Source organism: Cebus imitator, unplaced genomic scaffold, assembly GCF_001604975.1.
Source record: "Cebus imitator isolate Cc_AM_T3 unplaced genomic scaffold, Cebus_imitator-1.0 Scaffold57, whole genome shotgun sequence".
NCBI classification, from domain to species: Eukaryota; Metazoa; Chordata; class Mammalia; order Primates; family Cebidae; genus Cebus; species Cebus imitator.
This window is the reverse complement of record NW_016107372.1, coordinates 6,780,173-6,798,240: the sequence shown is the minus strand read 5'-3', so window position 1 is coordinate 6,798,240 and position 18,068 is coordinate 6,780,173. Positions and strand designations below refer to the sequence as shown.

At 36.5% G+C, this 18,068-nt stretch overlaps 1 protein-coding gene across 2 annotated transcripts in view; it reads right to left on the bottom strand.

Moving 5' to 3' along the window:
• Positions 1 to 18,068, bottom strand: part of CUL3 (cullin 3) — a 107,076-nt gene that overhangs the window by 64,282 nt on the left and 24,726 nt on the right. Inside the window, exon 2 of one of the 2 annotated variants that reach the window (XM_017529025.2) lies at positions 13,945 to 14,142. In XM_017529025.2, coding sequence (XP_017384514.1) covers positions 13,945 to 14,142 — 198 coding nt within the window. Of the gene's footprint in view, positions 1 to 12,599; positions 13,044 to 13,944; positions 14,143 to 18,068 lie in introns of those variants that run through there. The other variant, XM_017529026.2, reaches the window with a different exon arrangement.

The following is an 18,068-nucleotide window of genomic DNA, read 5'->3' as shown; positions in this document are numbered from 1 at the left end:
AAAAAAAAAAAAAAAAAAATATATATATATATATATATATATCATGTATTAAAAACATAAAATAGGGCTAACAACATGGAACACATCCTAACTATACCAGGATATTTAAAAGTATCACAAAGGTACAATAACTCAAAGGTATGTCATTCTATAAATCTACAGTATTTTAACATTTACCCAGAAGCTAAGATAATCAAAATCAGCTAAGGTTGAGTATCACTTAACTGAAATCCTTGGAGCCACTAGTGTTTCAGATTTTTTAATTTTTCAGATTTTGGAATACAATATTTACCAGGTGAGCATCCTTAATCCAAAATCTGAGATCTCCAATGAGCATTTCCTTACAGTGTCATGTCAGCACTCAAAAAGTTTTGGATTTTGGCCAGGTGTGGTGGCTCACTGCCTGTAATTCCAGCACTCTGGGAGGTCAAGGTGAGCGGATGGCTTGAGCTCAGGAATTCGAGACCAGACTGGACAACATGGCAAAAGCCTTTTTCCACCAAAACAACAAATAATTAGCCAGGTGAAGTGGTGCACATCTGCAGTCCCTGCTACTCAGGAGGTTGAGGTGGGAGCATCACTTAAGCTCCAGGAGGTAGAAGCTACAGTTAGCCGAGATCATGCCACCACACTCCAGCTAGGGCGACAGAGTAAGACACTCCCATCTCAAAAGCAAAATTTCAGATTTTGGATTTTTGGATTAGGGACACTCAACCTCTTTGCAGACAACTGCCCAGGTAACTTACTAAGGGCTTTGACCAAGTCACCTATCCTATAAAGTCTGTAGCATCTCTTTACCTGTAACGTCACTATGGATGATTAGATCAATGGCTCTGACATCACGTTCCACTGAAATGCCTTACTTAGTACCACTGCAGAAAAGACTTAATTTCCCCCGATTAAATATGATTTATACTAGTTTTGTATGATTTTTAAATTGGGGCTGCTATTTTAAAATAGTTGACCAGCCACTGGATGCCTGTTCCCTGCCTTTCTGGTTCTAAATTCCAAAATATGTTGCCTGTTTCACCTGTTAAAGACAGCATAATACAAAAATATGCAACCTTTACTAAGACCTGCAAAAACAGCACTTAATGCCATAATTTCTTTAATCACTTCATTAACAATGGATGAGTTGCTTTTAGTTTTTTACAATTACAGATGTTATAAAAACCATTCTTATATATATAAAAAAATTAAAAATAAAAACAAAAATAGCATTTAAATTCCCACTTAAAACATATACTTTTTTTTTCAGTCCTGAATTAATCACATGTGGTCTGGGGGTTAGTCACTTTATACATTTTGCCAGTTACGTAAATCTTATTCTTCCAAGGAATGCCATTCGAGAATTCTTAAAAGATTTCAAAATGTTTCTACTTTATCACACCACAGTGATGACACAAACCTATCAATAAAAGTGGCTTACTACAGAAGTGAATCTCAGAGGGAGTCAAGCCATAAGGTTTAAAGGACATCTCCCCCCATCTGACACAATTGTTTGGGGGGGAAAAATAAAAAGCTCCATGGCTGTTTCCCCGACCCTGAGAATTCCTGATCTAAAAGGTTAAAAAGAACTGCAATGTTTTGCTGTTTTTACATAAGTCATATATAATAAATAGGAGCAGGTCAGGAATAAGGATGCTTGCTTTCCTTTCCTCTAAAGAACAGAAATTTCTGAATGACTGAAAGAAACTCTTTTACCTTGTATTTTGAGGAATTCTTAATGCAGCCAAACTCCAATTACTTGTATATTTAATATAAATTTGTTGAACAGATGTGGCTCTCATAATACACACAGCAATCTTAAGATTTCTGTATCTCAACAAGCTTCTACGAAAGCCAACATAATTATGTTTTGTAGATATTTTAAACTTTCTAAGAATTCACTAATAATGAGATACCTGAATGATACAAAATTCACTGTTCTTTAGATACAGAAGACTGGCAGTGTTATTCTCATTATTTTTAACTTTAAGAATTAAGATGGCAATACTGATCAGAAAAATCATAACAGTAACCTTAAAATAGCAGTAAGATAGCCACTGTGGGGAAAAAATTTTCTCCACTGCTGCCAGAAGATTCTTAAGTAATTTTCTAATGTACACAGTAATGTAACAGCATTTCACAAAAAGCACTCTACTCTCAATTTCAAAATCAAATTCATTCTTAGTGGGAAACATTCCCCATTCTTACTCTTTAAGTGTACAAAATGAAGCTCTTAGAAATGAGGTCCTATTGTCAGATATCAACCACCCATTCAAAATATTTCCCCAGACTGACAATTCAAGTATTTATGTTTGCTTCTAGCAGGCAAAGCAGGGTGCTAGGCACTATGAGAGATACAAGACACTTTCAGCCACTTTACAATCTCTGAGGGAGAGGGGAGAAGAGGGAGCCTAATATGAACATTCAAATGATCTCAATACAAAGTAGAATACAATAAATAGCATTACAAAAAAGTTAAGAGTTCAAAGAAGGAACACAGAATAGGTGTTACAACAACACACTTTCACAATTTCATAAGGATACTTTGTTACACGTTGAAGCAGATATTAACTTAAAAATCACTTAAAATTTGGCACCTTTTTTTAAAAAAAAGCATTCTTAGTTCAAATATGCTTTTAGACTGTTCTTAAAATAGTGTATCTTAGAAAAATCAGGATTTCCCAATCTGTACAAAATACTACTATGAGAAGCGATAGCTTTTTACTTACTGGTTGGAAAAGAATGCAGAAAGAAAAATGACACAGGAGAACACCACCATGAATTATCATTTGTAAAGTATCTATTCCCACTGGTTAAGATATACATTAAAAGCTATTATTATAGCATTAGTATCGCAGTTAAAACTTAGTTAACAGGCACACTGACAGAATTATGCAGGAAAACATACACAAAGCATAACAACATAGCAACTAGTATTTTTGTTCTCTTGAGTAAGATGGAAAAAACCACAGTTTCTCAAGATTACATGACCTGGTTCTAAGCCAAGTGACAGACTTCAATCTCAAAAAACAGAGGCAGATAGCCCAATAATCAACCATGCTTTTAAATGGTGGTTAGATTTTGTAATTAACTTGAGTAGAGAGAGGTATTATCCCACAGAGAGGAAGAAAAAAATAGATCTCAGCTATTTGTGGCTATGAACCACGGTGGTTTCCATTTTGACTGCTGTTTGTAGTCTCAAAGATTGATTTCAACAACTGAGTGCTAATCACATGCAAAGAGCAGGAGACACAACGATAAATGATCAGGTCCTAGCTCATTTATTCACTTATTTAGTAAGAGTAGAAGAATATCACTAAAAAAATATAACAGAAACAAGATGGAGGGGTACCTGTCCTCAAAGTAGTTATAGTCTACTTAACAACTTAAGCAGAATAGCTGATACTTAACATGAGCAAACTTGCTAAACAACACTTTTAAGCCTCACTTTTCCCCAACATCGTTTCTCTTCCATCCCTTTCAAAGTAGAGGCCATTCAATTTCCAATGTCCTTCATATCCCATGGTTGCTATTTTCCTGACTCTCTAATAATCCCTTTCCCACAGGCTATCCTTGATAGTCTCTGCCTCTTTTGGGATTACACTATTCATATTTAGTTCGCTATCCCCATATCATACCCATTAGCAGTTTTTACACCTAGCTCATAGTCTTTTCTGACTCCTGTCACCACCATCCCAAACAACATAATGGGTTGAGTTCCTTCCAACAACTTTTAAGTTAAACAGGAAGACAAGACAGCATGAGAACTAAGATGAGCAAGCAGCAACAAGGCACTGAAAATGGCACTCATCCTAAATACCTGACTGCATCTTCACTGCAGTCAGCCTTTCTAAGGAATAAAAACCAATGGCTCCTACCCCCAACAGGATAAAAGTCAAATCCCCTACAATGTTTTTCAAAATCTAGCCCAAACCACTTTACTATCCTCATTTCCTACAAAAACATTCGAAGATGCTTTTGTTCATCTTTATGAACATGTTCACCTTCCATGTACACTGATCTCACTATGCTCATATCTACCTGCCATTTTTCTCATGCAACTTTATCTCCTACTAGGACAGTATTTTGGTTTTGTTCACATGATGCATCTTGTGTAATGCTTTAAGTCTAATTGAAAGTGACCTCCTCCTTTCTACCTTCTGCTGAATTCCTCAGGCAAAATAATTCCCCCTCAAATCTGATTACCTCACTAAAATTGTGGGATTCCTGCTGGCAAGAATCACGTCTTATTTATTTTTGGGTGGTTGAAACATAGGAGAAACTCAATCTCTGTCTCAAATGAATCTGTCTTTGCTAAGGAAAATCTTATTCCCAAGTGTTTCTATCAATATCCTTAACTCACTACAGTCATTATATTTTGTATATAAATGCCACTAAAAACATTAATGTTTTCTATTAAATTAATTCACATTTGCCTAGAAAAATGGGAAAAACACTCCAAAAGCTTTATTATAAAAGTAAGTCTGTGAAAGTAACTGGCATACAGAAGAATCCAGATTACCTTAAAGTTACCAACTTCATTTCCAGAGGCAATCAGTACCCTCACATATAAATAACTTACAAACAAATATAATATTTAACACTGGTTCTTCTTCCTCCTCCAGAAATAGGGAGAAAAATGTACTGAAAAGGTAGTATACACAGAGACATCATTTTCAGCAAATAAGATCCTAGGTACAAAAATGGTGAGGTATTATTTGTTCTACCAAAAGACATTGCAGTTTACAAAGAAATTCCAAAAAGAAAGTGACTTGAAACTTCAAAATATGTTTCCTTCAAGGTTTCAATTTCTTTACAGGTAAAACAAAGTGCTTAGAACAGATTAGAACTATAAGGCATACAGTAAGTCTAAAACATAACTTCCACAAAGACAGGAATCTTTGCTTGATAGAGTACAAATGCTTACACCAATGCCTGGCTCAACAGGCCGTTTTCTGAGTAAATGAAAAGTGAGCAGGACGAAGCTCCTCTTATTCTGGCTGCCTCCTATCCAATTTCTGAAGTAAGATATTATTAGAAGAATAGAACATATGGATAGAAAGACTTTGAAAATGACTAGAATAAATGTTCTTTCCAGTAATAACTAAAAAGACAAGTTAATTTTAAATGTTAACTTTGTTTTTGTTCAGTCATTTTCTAAGACAAACTTTCAAGGTCCAAGAATTTTTATAGGTTCATTTATGTGGTTACCATGTTATTTGATTAGTACTATGGAGTATAAAAGATTAAGAAATTAAGCATAAGGTAAATCTAAGAAAACTGCTAAGCATCACAAAACTGAGATAATAATGCTCTTGCTACATTAAAACTAAAGTTTCTTCCTTGACTTTAAGAAAAATTAAAAATTGAGGCCAGGCACAATGGCTCATGCCTGTAGGAACCCAGCAGTTTGAGACTAGCCTGGGTAACATGGTGGAAACCCCGTCTCTACAAAAATCACAAAAAAATTTAGCCAAGCATGGTGGGAGCGCCGGTAACACAGCTATGTAGGAGACTGAGGTGAGAGAATCACTCCAGCCTGGGAGGCAGAAGATGCAGTGAACTGAGATCATGCCAATGTACTCAAGCCTGGGTGAGAGAGAGTAGGGTCTTGTCTCCAAAAAAAAGCTGAATGCCATGGCTCACACCTGTAATTCCAGCACTTTCGGAGGTCAAGACAGTTGGAGAGGCTAGGAGTTCAAAACCAGCCTGGAAAACATGGCAAAACCCCATCTCTACTAAAAATACAAAAATTAGCCAAGCATGATGGTGCATGCCTGTAATCCCAGCTACTCAGGAAGCTGAGGCAGGAGACTCACTTGACTCCATAAGGTGGAGGCTGTGGTGAGCCAAGATGGTGTCACTGCACTCCAGCCTGGATAACGGAGGAAAACCTTGTCTCAAAAAACAAACAAATAAAAAAAATTGAAATGTTTTTATCCCAAACATATCACGGCAGAGGAATAAACAGCCTTAGAATCTATTATCTTACTAAGTCTTAATAACCTAAACTTAATAAGACACATAATCATAATTTTTAAAGTTCTTTGGGCTAAAACAAACAACCTCAAACTCATTTTATAGATTAATACTCTAAATTCCAGAAAGGTTTAGCAATTTGTTCAAGATTATTGCAACACCAACTGCAAAATAAATATTTTAGGCCCAGAACTGTATTGAATAGTCTATGCACATTATCTTATTAGATTCTTGTATTAATATGAAATTAATGAGAGAATTACTCCCAACGCTCAGTTCTATTTCTACCTAGTACTTTTCCCCATCGTGGCTGCATTTAGGTTATTTCTTACTATTACAATGCTCAACAGGAGTTAGAAGAAAACAAGTCCTTCGTTACTCCACAAGAGCTTAAAAACTGTCAAGTTTGAAGCCCAAATAGAAACCTTATGAAAGGAGAACAAAAAAAGATTGCTCCACCCTTTAACCTGCCTACAAGTAGCAAAACGATTACTATTTAAAACCATGTTTTAATATCTGAAATACATACAAATATATGCACGTGCATGCACACACGCAAAATGGCTGTGAAAAACTGTAACTCTGCTAAATACATGTCAAAATTAAATTATCATATAAGGTTAGAGGTAAGTCTTTAGTATCACTAACTCTGGCAACTTTTCAGTCTCCACTGCAGTCCTCAATGTATCTGAACGTTCGCTAAATGTTTAAATTCCTCAGAGTTCAATTCTGGGCCCTCTTGTCTCTTGTCTGTGACTTCATTTACTTCCAGGGCTTTAAATACAAGTTGGGTACCCCTCATCCTAAATGCATGGGGACCAAAAGTGTTTCAGTTTTCAGATTTGAGTATTTGCATTTACATATCAAGATATCTTGGGGATGAAATCCAAGTCTAAACATGAAATTAACTTGTTTCATATACATCTTACACACATCACCTGAGGGTAATTTTATGATATTTTAGTAATTTTGTGTGTGAAATAAAGTTTTGGCTGTGCTTTGACTGTGATTCTGTCACGAGATAAGCTGTGTAATTTTCCACTGTGGCATCATGTTGGCGCTCAAAAAGTTGTGGATTTTGAAAGAGCATTCTGAATTTCTGGATTAGGGACGTTCAACCTGTACCATCTATATGTTCACAATTCCCAAATACACACTTCCAGTTCAAACTTCTTAGACAATTTGATTTGCATATAAAATTTTATAGGTATCTTAAAACCTGTCCAAAAATAGAGTTCCTTTCTCTGCCCCAAATCTGTATCAGAAAATGAAATCACCTAGCCAGTAATCCAAGAACCAAAAACCTAAAACTGATCTTAGATTTATCCCTGTTTCTTCCTCCCTACAATCAATCTGCCTGCAGGTAACATTCTTTCTACATCCAAAATATACTGTATATTTTAAAACTTTTCTCAATCATAACTGTCACTATAGTAGTGTAAACCATCACTGTTACTCACCTGAATTACTGGACCCCTTTCCTGGTCCCCTTATTTTAACTCTTAAGCCCTCTAACTTATTGGCTTAAAATCCTTAAATGGCCTCCTAACATACCGTGCAATTCATTAAAAAGCATTCTGCCATGGCTTCAAGGCCTGGCATTATCTGGCTTCTGCTTCTCTCTGCAACTCCACCTTGTCCCATTCCTCTCCATTACCAACTCTTAGCCCCCTACTTATGACAGGATTTTATTCAATGTCTTTAGGAAGTGGCAAAGAATAGCCTCCTGCTGTTTGTTTGTTTTTTTTTTTTTAACTCACTCTGTTGCCCAGCGTGCAGTACAGTAGTTCAATAATAGCTCATTGCAGCCTCAAACTCCTGGGCTCAAGCAATCCTCCTGCCTCATCCTCCTGAGTGACTGTGACTACAGGTGTGTGCCACCAAGCCCAACTCTACAGATGACATCTCACTATGTTGCTCAGGCTGGTCTCAAAACTGCTGGCCTCAGGTGTTCCTCCCACCTCAGCTTTCCAAAGTGCTAGGATTACAGGCGTGAGCCACTGCACCCAGCCTGCTGCCTTTATAAAGTAAAGTTTTATTGGAATACTGCCATGTTCATTCATTTACATATGGTCTGTTGCTGCTTTTGTGCTACAAAAACAGACTTGAGGAGCTGTGACTGAGAACGTATGGCTCAGAAAAACAAAAATACTATCTGGTCCTTTACAGAAAAAAGTGTTGTACAGCCATTTGCTTTGCCTGGAATACTCTTCAACCCACTTTTCTGTGAGCTCTCTCTCATTCTTCTAATCCTGGCTTAAACACTACCATTTCCTCAAACAGCACTTTCTTGATCTGTGTAGGTGTCTTGATCATTTTTTCCGCTATCACTGTGTCCTGTTTTCTTGATATTTTATAACTAAACACTTGTTTACCTGTTTACTATCTGTTTCATAAGTGCAAGAATCAGATGCGTTCTATTTATATATTCCTTACACCTAGCTCAGAGCCTGGCAAACGGTTTTGAATGCTGAGTTCTGTGATGAGAAAAGTCTTACAGTATACTTTTGGCATTCTGACAAAATGATATATATTCTAAAAGTCTTTAAATCTGAAAAGCAGCAGAACTTTTTTCCCCCACTACTATGCTTTTTTACTTATTTAGAAAACCAGTTAAAAAAATTCCTGTGTAAGTTGAAATGTTTTCATTTTACTAAAACAAGATTTTTCTTATGGTAAAGTACTAAGGCCATAGCACACCCTAAGTTTTGCCTTGTGGTCTTGAGAAATGAACTAAATTCCTTTGGGTGTCAGTTTCCTCAATGGAAACATTCTTCCAGAGGCAAGAAAAATAGTATCCTATCGGAAGTGCTTTTATTAGAGAAACAGTACTTATATTTTCTATGCCTGCTTCAATTTTATGAATTTATTTTGAACGTGGACAATCAGCTACTTTCATCCCAAAGAGACATCCTCTCTGAAGTTTCCCGTCATCTGCTGTCTACTTTACCAAAATGTTTAACTATGTTCACCATCCTCACCTTGATATCAACGTACCAACAAATTATATAACAGACCAGCCCTCAGTCTGTGTAAAAATTATATTTCCTTCGAATTCTTCAATATGAAAAGATGGGTCTTGGCTATGTATGCCATAGCACTAAAAGCACTTTGCTTTAAAATAAATAAATACATGGTTTGTCAGGCAGTTCAACTAACTGCCAAAAGCACTGTGAACTGAAAACTGATGAGCAGACCAAACAGTAACGTTTTCAGAACAACAAAGAAAGGTATATTCTGTGAAACTGAAGATAGGAATTTTCATTTGCAAGAGGTTCTATAGGGAATGATAATGAAGAGATCCCTGAAACAGTATGTCACCTTCTAGTCAAAAGATGCAACGCAGAGATAGGCAATACTGATTTTCATGCGAACTATGCTTTTGCACATTGTATCAGTAACATCCCTAAGTCCCTTTTAGTATAACAAACAGACTTACCACTTTAGGAGACAAACATGTCAGATGGTCCTACCTATCAGTTACTAGTTCACTTTTCGTAGTGACCCCTTCAATACAGTAGTACTGTGTGTGTATGGTTATTAAAATGTTTCCATAAAGTAGGAGTAAAAATAAGATGAATAGAAAACATGAAAACAAAAGCATGGAAACTAGCAGAGGCTTCAAAACCTAATTCAATTTAAATAATCAATGAACAGACATGCTAAAATTGCCACATTTCCTAGTCAAAAACTGACTGGTCAAATGAGTGTTTGTGAAAAAAAAAGAAACAAAAGAACATTTTCAGATGCTGACAATGATAATTAATGACTATGTACAAGAGAAATAAATGTAAGAATTTAGTATATACTGTACATTTTTAAATTTGGTACAATCAACTTGAATACATGTTTTAGGGAATATATTATAAAAACTGCCTATATTTTGAAATGATAGTTGCTATGGACTAAATGTTTGTGTTCTCCAAATTTGTATTTTGAAGCCCCAATCCCAAATGTGATAGTATTTAGAGCTGGGGCCTTTGGGAGGCAGTTACGTCTTGAGAGTAGTATCTTCATTAAGAAGATAGTATTATTATAAGATACACGAGAGACATGACCTCTCTCCCTCTCTGCCCTGTGAAGACACAGGAAGGAGGTGGCTGTCTAGAGACCAGGAAGGTCTGGGACTCTCATCAGAAAATAAATCTGCAGGCACCTTGATCTTGGACTTCTCAGTTGCCAGAATGGTGAGAAACATTTGTTTAAGCCATGCGGTTTACGGTTATAGCAGCTTAAGCTGATGAAGACAACAGTTAACCTTAAATGTGGGACCACTGTAAGCAACTTACAATATACTGAAATTCAGAGTTCTCATGGAGTTACTGCTCATATAAATTCAATATCTACCGGACCGCATCTTCAACATCCAATTGACTATTTGAGCCCAAAACTCAGTCACCAAAACACTGATCTCACACTCTGGCTTTCTCTCTTCTCCTCACTTTTTGGATGAACCACTTCTCAACCACAACACGTGACTACTATTTTTTTTCCCGCATCTGTGCCCAAGCTTTAAAAAAACTGACATAGCACATATTCAGGCCAACTCCTAATAAGCTATCTTTTTCTTCACTGTCAATTCCTTAGTATATTCCTCACAAAGGCTTCTCCAAGTCTCTTCATCTCATTTTCAGAAGATGGATGGTTTACTTATAGACTCATAATTATTTTAGAAATAAAGAATCTCAGGGATATTATTTCCAACTCCATCATTGTACATATAAGTAAAGGATTCCTAGAATTTAAAGGACTACAGCTTTACAGTGAGTCAATTAACTTGAAGCCCCTTAAACTGAATTTCAGCATACTGCAACTTGATCAATTCATTCTACCTTACGAGCAGATCTACAGAGAAGTCAAGGGCTCAGACTAAAGCCACATTGCCTCAATTCAGTTCCACCTAGCCCGCTTAATAGCTATATGCATCTGGACAAATGACCAATTCTCTGTGCCTTGGGTTCCTCATTTGTAAAACAGAGATAATAGTATTACCTGCAACATTGGGCTGTGACTGTAAGCTAAGTTAAAACACGTAAAAGCACTAGAACTGGGCCCAGCACACAGTAAATCTAAATTAAAGTTAATCATGTTCATTATCATTCCCTATAGAACCTCTGGCAAATGAGAACATGCCCCTCCTCTAAGTTTACTTCTTTTCCATTGTTCTTAATTCCATACTCTATATCCAATAGCTCAGCTGTTCCAATCTTCTCTCCTTCAGTAGCTTTAAACAAAACTCTTCCACTTTTCCTTCCTTTGATGCCAAATTTCTTAAATTGGTCTTTTTCATTTCCCACACCTACTTACTATAGTTTGCTCCTAACTCATCCCCTGGCTCTGGGCTCTTCGTTCTCTGAACTCCAACACTTGCTCCTCAGTATATGTTACCAAATGCCAAATCTCCACATCTAATTTTGAGTTCCTGCCCAAGCTCTAAATCTATGTGCCTCCAAACATATGATATCTCTACTTGGGCATCTTACTATGATCTCACACTCAATTTTCCTCACATGCAAAATGATTTCTAAGGTACCTTCCAAGTATAAACATTTTCAATATAATCTAAACAAATCTTACTATCTTCTCTACCCATTCAAATCCGTTTCCCACTATTACTTCACAGTATCTGCTATTGGTGGTACTGTAATTCTTCCAGTAACCAAGCTTTGTCTAGACTTACTTCAGAATTTCTGACATCCATTCATTTCTAGCCTATCACTTTACCCAGATCTTTCCAGTCTTCTCCTGATTTTAGTAAACCTCCTCTCAATTTTACATTTATAGCATCCTCATAATATTCTGACACATAATCACCCACTTAAAATCACATCTTCAAATATTCTGTCACATTACCACCCACTTAAAAACCTCCAATAACTGTCTACAGTTTAGTCCAAATCCCTTAGCCTGGCATTCAAATTTTTCTACAATCTGTTCCCAAACCATCTTTGTAACACTACAATCCACTAATCTCTGTAATTATTATATACCCCAAACTCTACTTACCACCTAAGTTTAACCAACTAGTTCATCTCTATATAATCTCACGACATCTGCCATCCTGGAATGCCTTCCACCACACTGCTCATATATATCCCAAATATTTTCCAAAACTCAATTCAATTTCATCCTTTCCCATAAAATCTTACAGCCCAGGGAAACCTCTCCTTTGTTCGAATTCGTAAGCCATTTATTGCCTATACAACTCATTTGCCACTTTATGTAACGCCTCACACAGTTATCTAAATGTGTGTATCATCCATCTCTCACATCGCAATCAAAACCCCAGGAAAGGACAGTATCATATCTCTTCACATCCACAATGTTATCACTGAAAGCTGTGCATAACTTAATAAAAAACTGCTGATTGTGTGAAGAACACAATCATATTGCTTTATGAGATACTAACTGCCTGGCTCATGTAATTCCCTTTAAGAGAAAGAAATTGCAGAAGAAAGAGTAGAAATAGAAAATTAATGTTTTGCAACCACCATAGTAATAATGATTCATGCAAGAATCATCAATGGATGCTAAAACCATCACATGAAAGTTTCTAGGGGAATAGGACATTCATACAGTGTCAAAATATATCTGAACAGATTACGTATGAATTACAAAGGGAAAAAAGGTACCTTCACAGTGGAGAAATCTGGCGGACACCAATGATCAAAGTTAACATCACCAATTATGGGATAAACTGACATCAAGTGCCTCCTGATGTGATGCACTGAGGACACAACATCACTTACGTATTATTCCTGCCAAAAATGCATAACCTGAAACTAGTCATGAGGAAACAATCAGACACACCAAAAATGGAGGGATAATCTACAAAACAACTGACCTATACTCTTCAAATATGTCAATGTGCTGAAAGACGAAGAAAGGCTGAGGAATTGAACATGTGATCCTGGACCGGATCCTGGATCAGAAAACAAATTGCTATAAAGGAAATCACCACTATACAGGACAACTGGTGAAATCTGAATAAGGAATGTATTAGGCAACGGCATTGTATCGTTAAACTGCCTGATTTTGATCATTGTTCTTTGGTTAAGTAAGATAATTTTCTTATTTTTAAAAGAAATGTTGAAAAGTATTTTAGGGTCGATGAAATCTAAAACTTATTCTCTAATGGTTCAGCAATAATAATGTTGATATTTAACAGTAATAACAAATATCAATAGAAAAACTGGCAAAAAAAAATGTAGCATAATATTAACAACTGGTGAATCTAGGTGAAGGGTGCCCAAGAGTTCACATTGTGCTATTTGTAAAGCTTTTTTTCAAAATAAAATTAAAAAAATAAATACCCCAATACCACATAAAGACTATGAGAAGTTTTTAATCAGTTTGTGGCATTTTACGTTTTATTTGATAATCTTAAAGCAAAGAATTGTAATAAAAGTTATTTTCTAAATGCAAATACATTTAACATGCAATGAAGAGTTTACTCTATCAAAACATTTGATCTAAAAAAAAATACACCTTTCTGAAATCAGTGAACCACCTGTAATAATGTGAACAGCCCACGAATAATTTATCTTTAAAACTTAGTTAAAGTACAGTCAATTTTAATTAGTGAACCATCTCAGAAATATTTTTTAAACGATGTAGTTATTATTGTCTTCAAATATACAGAAAAAGAAGAGAAAGTAAAAATGGGCTGGTGAAATCATTTTAAGGAAAAAAATTTCCTTGTAATTAATATACTAATAAGCATTTGTGAATTACTGAGTTTGCTTATGATTTATAGGATATATTTATTATAGATCACAAAATTCATCTCTCAATTATCAAAATTTTCAATTTAGCTGATTATAAATTTTGCATGAGTGTTTATAATATAGTCACAAATCAGTAATTTCTATAGACTTCTGAGGCCTTTGAAAAAATACTTCTGGTCAAAGTACAATATAGCATAAAGGATTTCTACATTCAATATAGTATTACCAACAGTCCTTTAAAATTTGATACCTTATTTATGAGATGTTCGGTAACAACTTCTCTTAGTCCAGTGTAGAGCTTTTCTCCATGTTTATGCAAAACCATTGTATATGCATTTCTATACAGCTCCTCAAAACTAAGACCACTGTTATTCTTACGCTGGATTTCTTGAATTGCATTTTTCAGAAGATCCCAAATGCTGTTTACATATTTTTCATCCATGGTCATCTGTAATATCCAAGAGAGAGAAGAGACNAAAAAAACCAATGGTTGAAAATCTTTCTATGTTTGTCCATATATAGCAAATATTTTATTACACAGCTATGATTATAAATCTATGGCACATAAGAATGTTAACAACCTGTTTTAACAGGGAAAAAAAAAAGGGATAAATTTAAAACCAGTTTCAAGATCTGTTAAACACAATTTCTAATCTTTTAAGACTTCCCTCCAATCTTACCTGGAGCAGAGCTCTTCACTTTAAATAATAATGGTTTATATACTCATAAGTCACTTACCCCTTCTCTCTCTCCCACCAAAACACCTGCCAAGTTAAATCCCAAGAGCCCACATACTCCTGACACACATCCATATGGCTGAAAGAAAATGAAGAATAACACACGCCCATATTTTTGGTCCATCTGAGTTTAAATTCATCACCAACGTTAAGTGCAGCCTTTATGTGACCCCACAATTCCATTAGTCAGTCTGACTTCTAGATGATTTTATACTATCTCCTCCATCCTCACTTTATGATCATGACTGCTTCCTACTCCACTAAGAAAATAAAAACAACCTGATGAGACACTATACAAATTCCAATCACTCAAAGTGCCAAGTTACTGTACTTGAAGTGTAGCATAAGGACCAGACACATAAACAAAATCTAGGTACTTGTTAGCATTGCAGAATTAAGGGACCCACTCCAGACCTACAGAAACAGAATCTTCTACATTTTACCAAGAACCCAAGGTAATATTACACAAAATGAAATTTGACAAGTAAAATCTCTAGTTCTATGCCAAACCACCTATTGAGAAGGTCTCCCTTTACTCATCTCAGCATCATCAAAATTTTTCCTCTGCTCAATAATTTCCATTCATACTAATAACTGTCAGTGTCACCATGCAGAGTGGCTCATGCCTGTAATCCCAGCACTCTGGGAGGCTGACGAGGAAGGATCACTTGAGCTTAGGAGTTTGAGACCAGCTTGGGCAATATAGTGAGACCTTGTCTTTACAAAAAAAATTTTTTTAAGAATTAGCTGAGCATGGTGGCACATGCCTATAGTTTCGGCTACTCAGGAGGCTGAGGTAGGAGAATCACTTGAGCCCAGGAGGCAGAGGTTGCAGGGAGCCAAGATCACGCCACTGCACTCCAGCCTGGGTGACAGAGTAAGATCCTGTCTCAAAAAACAAAAAGAAAAAAAAAATTGTCAGTTTCCTATGTTAAAAACAAATCCACACAACCCCATGTATTCCTTCAGCATGATCTAATCTCTCTTTCCATTTATGGCAAAATCACAAGCAAGCTGAAGGGGAGATTCTACATACACTGTCTCCAAGTTTCATCTTTCCATTATATCTTGAACCCACTCCAACAGGACTTTCATCTCTACCATTACACTGAAACTATTCGAGAAGGTTACCAGTGACTTCTATATTGCTAAAATCTAATGGTCAAAGTCTCAGTTCTCATCTTACTTTGACCAATCCAGCAGCATTTGAAAGAGCTGATTACTCCTACTTGTTGAACAAACATGGCCAGTCATGGGGCCTCACACCTGTAATCCCAGCATTTTGGGAGGCCGAAGTAAGGAGGGGTTCAACACCACGCTGAGCAATATGGCAAAACCCTGTCTCCACAAAAAATACAAAAATTAGTTGGGCATGGTGGCATGCACCTGTAGTCCCAGCTCCTTGTGGGGGCTGAGGCAGGAGGATGGCTTGAGCCCAGGAGGTTGAGGCTACAGTGAGCTGAGACTGACTGCACCACTACACACCAATCTGGTGACAGAGCAAAACCCTATCTCAAAAAAGAAGAAGAAAAAAAGAAATTCCTCACTTACCTTCTAAGCACTACAGTCACCTGTTTTTCTTCTATTTCTGTCTCCTATTTGTTCGTCTGGTTTACTGGCTCTTATTACCTAAACCTCCAATCCTAAAGCTCAAGTTCTGATTTCTTATCTATCCACACTCAGTTTCTAGGTGGGGTTGATGTCATCTATTCTCATGGTTTTAAATCAATCTCAAAATTGATACATTCTCTGTTTGGCCCCCCTCTGTCGCATACCAGAGTCCTATACCCAGCTACCTACTCAATGTTTCTACTTGAATGCGTAGGAGGCATCTCGAATTTACCAAGCCTAAAACAGAACTCCTAATCTTTTCCCTCAGTTGGTTTCCCCTGAAGTCTTTTCCAACTGAGCAAATGTGTGCTCCATCCTTCCAGCTGCTCCAGCCAAAAAGCTTGTGATCATCATTAACTACTTTCTCGCCCCAATACTAATCCAACAGAAAATCCTGTTGTCTCTAACTTCAAAATGTATCCCTAGAATTCAACTCTTTCTCACCACTTCCACTGTTACTATCCTAGTCAAACCATCATCATCTCCAACTGGTCTCCATTTCTACTCTTGGCCTTCTATCATCAGGCAACCAGAGTAAGCTTCTGAAAGCATAAATCACTTTGTATCACTCATTTGCTCACAACCCTCAAATGATTTCTCATTTCTCTTGGAGTTAAAGTCAAAGCCCTTACAATGTTCTATAAGCTTTGTTGGATCTGATAATCTCTCAGCTTCATCCATTTCCCGCCCCCCTTGCTCACTCTGCTCCATGCACTCCCTGGCATACATCAAACAAGCTCATTTCAGTGTCTTCGTATTTGCTATTCTGTCTAGAATGTTCTTCCCTCAGATTCCTGCATGGCTCAAACCTCTACTCAACTGTCATCTTACAGTGAAGTTTTAAATGTCCACCTTATTTACAGTAACAGCCTCACCTCACTACTGATATCCAACTCCAACCCACATTCTTCATTCTCCTCCTAGTCTTACCCTCTCCACAACCAAATGTCAGCTTCATGAAGGGAGGGATTTTTTTTTCACTCCTAAATTCCTCAGCCTCTAAAACAGTATCTGGCACATAACAAGCATTTATACTTGCTGACTGATTTTCTGCTAATATCTGACTAATGATCCCCTTTTAAATGCCACATAAAATCTCCAAGTTCTGCATTTACAACCGAAGCAACATTGATCAGCTTCACACGTACTTCTGATCTGAACTGGATAAAAATTACTGACTTAGTGGAATCCTCTCCAAGTCATGTCTGATGCGTATGAATGTGAAAAGAGGAAGGAGTAGGCAAAATAGTTATTTTAGTCACCCTGGCAGTAAAATACCAACTTAACTCTCAATCAAGAGGATCCTTAAGCAAATGACTCAAACTGAGTCTTGTTATTCTGATCTTTTCTGGAGAGCTTAAGAAGCAACTCTTTTTAACAGAACGATTTCTTTCCTTTTACCAAAATCCTACGCAAGACCTAGGTGTATCAGAGTTTTATCAAATGACTGTAAAAGAATTTACCCCTACACCTATACTGCTACCTATTTTTAATCAGATATCCCTGATACACAGGATGTCATCCATAAAAAACGTACAGATGTGACTAACTTTTCACAAACAGAAGATGCAAAGCCATGTAATAATGATGGCCTCAAATAGCATAGCTATGTATGAGCAATGTGCATTTAGTTTGTTGATAACATATGCTGAGGTTCTAATAAAGCAAACTAAGACACTATCCCTTGACACTGAGTAACAGATAAGCAAAATACTCAGAACAATTTCAAAAAAGAGCAAAGTTAATGTGAACTATAAGCCTCAGAGATGTCTATACTGCTAATAGATGAGCACAATATCAAATCATCTTTTCAGGCTCTATAACCTAAGATCCCCAGAAAGCCAGAAAAAGTCTTAAAAGGTCTCTACCCAGAGTGAACTATTAAACTTTTCTACTAAAAGCTACAGAATTTTAAAACCAAAAACATCATATAAATATTCTCACATTATTATAACATAACCATTTTCACATCTACAAATCAAGAGTTGTTTTACTACACAGGTTGTATGCAGTGTTTTAGTTTTTT